This window comes from Sphaeroforma arctica, assembly GCF_001186125.1.
Source record: "Sphaeroforma arctica JP610 unplaced genomic scaffold supercont1.1919, whole genome shotgun sequence".
NCBI lineage: Eukaryota > Ichthyosporea > Ichthyophonida > Sphaeroforma > Sphaeroforma arctica.
This window is the reverse complement of record NW_014038639.1, coordinates 2585-10193: the sequence shown is the minus strand read 5'-3', so window position 1 is coordinate 10193 and position 7609 is coordinate 2585. Positions and strand designations below refer to the sequence as shown.

The 7609-nt window shown below is 42.0% G+C and overlaps 1 protein-coding gene across 1 annotated transcript; it reads right to left on the bottom strand.

The window, feature by feature from the left end:
• Nucleotides 1-23: 23 nt before the first annotated feature.
• Nucleotides 24-6659, bottom strand: SARC_11855 (hypothetical protein; the record flags this gene model as incomplete). The annotated part of the gene is made up of 10 exons (XM_014294051.1): nucleotides 24-323; nucleotides 653-766; nucleotides 1268-1366; nucleotides 1864-1992; nucleotides 2374-2514; nucleotides 2760-2945; nucleotides 3630-3799; nucleotides 5106-5223; nucleotides 5730-5867; nucleotides 6543-6659. Coding segments are annotated over 10 exons (1512 nt in total), but the record flags the coding sequence as incomplete, so codon positions are not given.
• Between the last annotated feature and the right edge of the window lie 950 nt (nucleotides 6660-7609).

The following is a 7609-nucleotide window of genomic DNA, read 5'->3' as shown; positions in this document are numbered from 1 at the left end:
ATATCGCCCACTTCGAACAGGTTCTAAGCAGGCGTACTTGCATTGTCCGACCCCTCCGTCAGAGTTGCAGACGGCCTCGGCTTGTCGTCCAGCATGCTGTGCTTATGAATCAACTTGACTCTAAACTCCATGCCGCTTTGGAAGGTGTATCCACTATATTTCATCACACGATCCAGGTGGGCTTTGCCGTTCTTGGCATCGCCCACACTCAGCGCAATGCCTGCCAGTTCAAAGTGCGCACACGGCATGTGGTAGTTGTCGTACAGTTCGATGCGCTTGCGCTTGCGCAACTCTTTAGCGAGCTCGTTGGAGACATTGATAGCCTGTGGATTGGACGCGAGGGGTGCGTTATTAGTCTGGAAAACGTATTGCGTACATTTAACGGCAGTAACAATCACGGTGTTTGGGTGCTGGGGTATTAATGTAGACGTTAGTTTAGCAAGCAAATAAAACACTATAAGGTACACAGTATAAGACGGCGGAAACGTAGCATCAGAAGGCGAGAATTGGGATTGCCTTAAACGCGCACACACTTTCTTCAGGTAGACCACCGCTTAAATAGAACACAATGGTAGGAAAGGTACACAGTATAAGACAGCGGAAACGTAGCATCAGAAGGCGAGAATTGGGATTGCCTTAAACGCGCACACACTTTCTTCAGGTAGACCACCGCTTCTTTTGAACGTTGGAGGCGCTGCAGATATGCACCTTTGAGCAGATAGCAAGTAGCCATCTCTTCATCTACCAGCAGCATGTGCTTGGACGTCTGGTCAAAAAAAGAGGAGGGGGGGGAGTTTGAATGATGAACAGAAACAGCAGAATATGAATTGGGAAAACTTTGTATATAAATGCTGTTGAAATAAAAAGTTAGATCGGCACAGTTCATAAACAAATAACAAGGGACAGGTGTTTCGGCATAGCAACGTACATATTGGATAAGATTATAATTTGTTCTATACACCCGAAAAAGGCTTTCACCTTTCGATTGTGCAGAATAGAGAGGTTTATAAAAAAAAATTTACGCTTGCCAAAGTTCAAATCCAAAATATTTCGGAAAGGAAAAGAAAATCTTATCATGCAGCAGATCAACATGCGTATCTATCTCCACGACCGAATCGGGTTTATGGTTACGTCAACAACATGTACAGCCCCGTGCCACTGATATCCATTCTATACGCCAAAAGGATACGACCATCTCGAAAAATCACCGACATTGCATCTCTGATCACAGCTACATGTGCCTTCCCAAACACAAAAGCCGACTCACCTTCTTGACTTCATCGACTACCGTTCGATGTCCTTCGATCTCCTTTTCGAAGTCATCCAGTTGCGCTAAACACTTCTCCACATCCGCGAGGGACAGAATCTGATCATTAGTTGTAGAGGCGGGCACATAAAGTGAAAATGCGTCAGTTGGAAGTGCGTCTTGTATACCCACACAGAGACAAAGTGTACAGGCAGATGCAATGCAAGAGATAGTGTTTTTTTTGTCAAGTAATAAATATTCTTTGAAGGCTGACATGAGAGACAAAGAGATAAGACAGATCTGTGGCCTATGCAAGAACCTCGAACACCGCCAAGCAGATAATCTCTGAATTTGTTCTATAAGCACAAAACACGCTATCCTTGAGCAGAGACATCTGTCTTTCCTCAGGTAATAGAGAGTTGAATGGGGACCTAGTAAGCAGTTGCACATGCACACCCCATCTTCTAGAGTACCATACTTGTCAATGAAGTCATAGATGCCTATGTACCCACTATAAACGTCTGCTCACGTAAATCAGCATACGTATTCACGTTACAATTAAACACAGGTGCTTGGACGATTCATCATGAGATTCTCTAGCCTATTTTCGTACATACCTTATAAAATCCAAGCACATAAGTCAGTTCTATGCCAACCAATTTCTGGCATTTCCGTCGCATCAGAGTTTTAACTTTTAATTTCAGATTCTCATCCATGCGTCCTCCAGACCCAACGTCAGACACCATCTGTGGCAAAACAATTTACAGAAATCACACCCAATTGTATGATGGATGTTGTAATCTACGTTAGACACCATCTGTGGCAAAACGATTCGCGTAAATAACACAATTGTATGATGGATGTTGTAATACACATCAGATACCATCTGTAGTAAAACGATTCGCAGATATCACATAATTGTATGATGAATGTTAGATTTACGTTAGACCCCATCTGTGGCAAAATATTGACAGAGCTCACACATATGATGGATGTTGTAATTTACGTTAGACACTAGCTGTGGCAAATGCTGGCAGAGCTCACAAAAAATTGTATGATGCATGTTGTAATTTAAATTAGACACTGATCTCTGGCAAATGTACGCCAAAGCTCATGGACGCACTTACCTTGTAAGCATTCTGGGCCTGGTTGTCAAGCCCGAGGTTCGCACAACACGCGCCGATGAGCACACATGTCATGGTCTTGGAGGTGTAGGTACTGTTCTTATCAATCAGCGGCAGCATAAAGTCCTTCGCTCTAGCGTAATCCTGAGATGGTAAGGAGTGTGCGAAAGTTTATTTGGGGTAACCGTCATGTTAAAACCAGAAGATACAGAAGGACGATACATATACACATTCGACTAATGACAGCAAATCGCGCGACAAGGCCAATCGGTTCCGAGGTTCGTTGTATACCAATCATGCATCGAAAGGACCCATGAGTCCAATGTACTATAACACAACACCAATCGCCCAACAAAGCACGCACATGGATACCCATGGCAACCACAGACCTGTTCAATGAAGTGCATGGTTGCCTGGTCAAACCGCACCCTAAACACCAGATTAGGGCCATTTTCAATTTTCTTGGCCTTCTCAACCACTTGGTCTAGGGCTATTGCCGCGTCTTCGATACGTCCAGTTCGACGCCATACTTGCGTTCCGATCCATTTGATGAAGGTGAGGTCACCCCCGCCATGCTGTGGGTGCAGGAGTATTAGTCAACGGTTTCACATATACGTTTTACGTAAACGGGTGAAAAGTTGTAACAGCTTGATTCGAGACACGTTATAGGCATATATATGATTAGATTCAACTGCTAAAATCGACACAAAAACGCATTGACATGCACAGCTTTACGTAATAAAGTAAAATCGTTTCCGCAATAGTATGGGCACAGATAAGGCCACTATAAACTAAGGTTAGTCGATACACGAGCACGACGCACGCGAACGAACCATACACTCCAAACGCTAGGCTCGGTACGGAACGTGTGTACAAATTCTATTGAAGATATGGTACGAGTGCACCGTTCACCCCTGTCCCTCTATGAATAGACACCCACCTAGACCCTACTGGGTAGCGCAGGCTTCAGAACACCCTTGCAAGTAACAAGCACGACGTTTTGTTAAAGCATACTATCTCTAAGATATCAGCACCACATGGGGTGAGAAAACAGCTACACGAAGGTACCCCACTTATCTCAGTTCATAGCAGACTCGCACACACGCTCACACATACCAATCGCAGCCAAAAGCAAAATCACACACAAACACACTCAAAAACTCTACTCTACGTCCTTGCATGCGGTTCAGTATTGAATCCTTACACAAGCGCATGTCAATCCTAGCTAAAACCATACACAAACATGCACACACACACACCTCTGCCATAATATCATGCACGCGTACAGCTTCTTCCTGTGCCTTTTTATGTTCAGGGTCAAACTCGTTGCTGGCACGCATCAAGGCCTCGAGTATCAGCAGCATACACGATTGCCGCTTGGACATGAGATCGTTGGTTGTGTCCATCACAGAATTGGCCATACGTAGACCTACGTGTGGTAATGATTGTGAGAATATACATATATATATATATATATATATATACATATGAATATGCAGATGCATATGCATATGCATATGCATATGCATTTGTATATACAAATATGCATCTACATATGCGTACTGATATATACACTTTTAGTCAAGACAGTTTATATCGTAGTCTGATACCTGAATAGATGTCTACAACTCTGTGCAGATGAGTGAATGGTGGTGATCCTAAAAATAGTCTCATTTGTTCAGTTTATACTATACGAATTCCATGTATGGTAGGTGTTGGTGTTTGCGTAGGAATCGGATTAGGCAAAAACATAGCTCTAAAGCTATTCAAAACTCATGGTAAATTAGCTTCGTTTTCGGTATTTTAATCGCAGTATCATAGATTCTATATTTTAGAACACATACCACTTAGCATATTTACCTTCTTATAATGCACACTACTAGTCATATCTACCCCCTAAAGAAAACATACTACCAAGCATATTTGAAACACATAACACTAAACATATTTAGAACACGAACTACCAACATTATTTGAACTCTTGATGCTGGTCAGTCTAGATTCGCACACATCTTGCTCTGTTGACCTCATATATGGTAAGATTTACCGTAGCGCGCGCCCAACTAAACACTGACAGAAAGGAGAATAGAAACTGGATCTATGTATCAAACCACACAGACGTATTCCACTACTAAGAAGAATATACGATGTCAAGAGTAGTTATATAGAATGTACACACACACACACACACACACACACACACACATATATATATATATATGTGTTCTTCGGATTGGTTGGGTCGAAAAACAGATAGCTTTGCAAAATAAAAAGCAAAAAACAACAGCCACTGTGACATCCTCAAAAATAACATGTCGGCAAAAATTGATACCATACTACCGAATAGCTTCGATGTAGGGTATGGCCATAAAACATGGGCACACACACCTTCCGTTCTATTCACCTCGAAAGCAGCTGGTTTTGCGATATACGGAGACAAAGTAGGAGCACTAACAGCAACAGAAGCCACAACTTTCCTCGATATAGACGCAATTAAATAATACATTTTCGAGAAGATACTGTATAAGGTACGACCTAACGACATACACAAACTTTCCGCCCCGTTTGTGCTCAGTTCGTGCCCAAAGCAGCCACTTTTAAAATATACAGGAACAAACTAGGAACACCAACGGCAAGGTGGGGGCAGCTGCAATCCACAATACACACACTATTGAATACTAGAGTATAGAGAAGATATATGGTATAGTATGGCCATTCAGCATGCACATACACACCTTCCACTTTATTCGCCTCGAATCCGGCGAGCTTCGCAATAAAGAGTGCCGAACTGGGGAGCACCGACATGAAGAACAGAAACTGCGACACTCCTGTATAGCCCATCGTCCGGGCAAGCTGTATAGTGCGTATTGTATAGACGATTCGTCGTTAAACGTAGTTTTTCATTTATAGTTACAGATATACGATAAAATAGGCTGGTTTGTGTTGTTCTAGACAATTTTTTTTTTGAATTTTGAATTTGTGCCCAATATCGGGTGCCGTAAGACTTCTGTCTGAGTTGATCTGATTTGTGTCTTGTATCAGACAACTAGAATGTGCGGAGGTACGACATACATAATGGTTTCCCATCAAACCAAAAAGGTGGAATGATTGGATTAGAAACACCCCACAGGCATGACTATGGGTGTGTGCACTACAACATACAGCAACCTCAATACCACAACTATACGACAATGAACAATTCTGGTTGATCCTGCGGCGTTAAACTCAATCAAATGCTAGAAGACTGGGGGTACGTGAATAATGAGATAGACACTTTCAATACTTGGCCAAGCCAATACAACCACCGTATACTATATCCGTACAACCCCCCCCTCCCCCCACTCTCGCCCCTCCCATACCATGAGGTCAGAATCGTTCTCGTCTGTGAATTTGCGCTTGGAAATCTCCGCAAAGCCTTTCCAACTGGTGCGCAGATTCATTGCCCCACGCATGTAGTTGTGCAGCCCAAAGTTAAGCAAACCAGACATCAGCGATATCTGTACACCAGTGAGAAAGTAAGAATAAGAATATAACACGACACGACCATTTGCTCAACACATTTTCACACTCAAACACACAAACGCACACAGACACACAATAAAAACACGAAGACATATATAAAGGCATATATAAAGACATATATATATATATATCCAGAGCTGATTTATCCCGTCCTAATTGCAGTGGTGACAGACCGATCAAATCTAATACATGCCGCGCCACCGGTACACACGCACAAACAGACTCACGCACAACATTTCAGTAATTCGCATCGCCATATGACATAACGTACGACACAAGAAATACACGACACACAAACGTTCGTCGATAGCTTTACATTAGTTTCGCGCTGGAACATTTTTCGACCCATAGCTGACGCATTCTATATAGTAACATCCCCACAGGTACACACCCACAGACAGATGCACGCTCAGTATTTCCAGGAAGACTAATTGTTATATTACATATACCCGTGCTTGAATAGTAGCGCGGGCAAATGAATGCTATGGGTTTCACTTGAAAGATGTTATAGTAGACCATAGCTGACGCATTGATCAACATCACCACAGGTGCACATGTACATACTGACACAAGGACAAACAATACTTCAACCATACGACATTAACAGATGGCATTACCACATCACATAGTCATACGACCCATGCACATACATGTGCTTTCATAGCATCTGTGACCAGAGAGGATGCTCTGGTTTTCCCTTGAAACCTTTTGCGGTCAGCCATTTCTGACGCATGGTCGCAACGAGTCAGGCCATCCTTCGCAACGGTCTGTGTACCAAAGAAGCTGAACCGATACATCGCCGATTCCGCGTATCTGCCAGATTCAGGGATAGGGTAGGTGTTAGGGTTTGTCGGTGTTGGGTAATAAACAATGATGAAATACATGCACAAACCAATAGAGACTGAATTGATGGGTGAGAGTTGAGTGTGCTTGTAGCAAAAATAAAAGTGAAGAGATTGGTGAGCTAAGGTGTACGTATCAGAATATAAAGTCTCAAAGATAGATAATAGAGTCTGAAGATATGTTCGGGATTTTAAATTATACCGTCAAATCGGAGTGAGAAAATAGGAATAAAATGAGGGAGAAGTGGGTCTCTATACATGAAAATGGCAGTGAACGAAAGGTGGGGGTTGAACGTACATAGAGGAAGATAGGTCATGAGATTGAGTATGCGAGGAATTAGGTCACAGGGACTGCATTTTATTCTAAAAATGTTGTATACTCATTTGGAGTGAGAGACAAGACAGCAGGGAATGTACATAGTAGCCAATAACCCAAGACTGCGTAATAAACACATAGCTCAACACGATCACTACGCCGGTGCGCCGTTCTATTACATCAATACCTACCTTTGAAACAGTACAATGTAAATGTAACATGTTTGCCAAGCTTGTATGACACCAAAACAACACGGAGCCTCATACCTAAACCTCTGGAACATCAAAAAAACACATACATCGGCCTATTTATGTATAATGCGCTAAGAAATGCTGAATACAAGAACGCTGCCTTACTATGCACAAACCTCGAAGAAAACTAGCTATACTTTTGCGACATGGATAAACTACTTAAGCACACCTACACCGGCATCGACGTAGACAAATATATACAGATATAGGTAGATATATATATATATATATATATATATATATATATATATATATATATATACTATACTATATACTATACTAACTAATAAATAATAAATAAAGTAAAT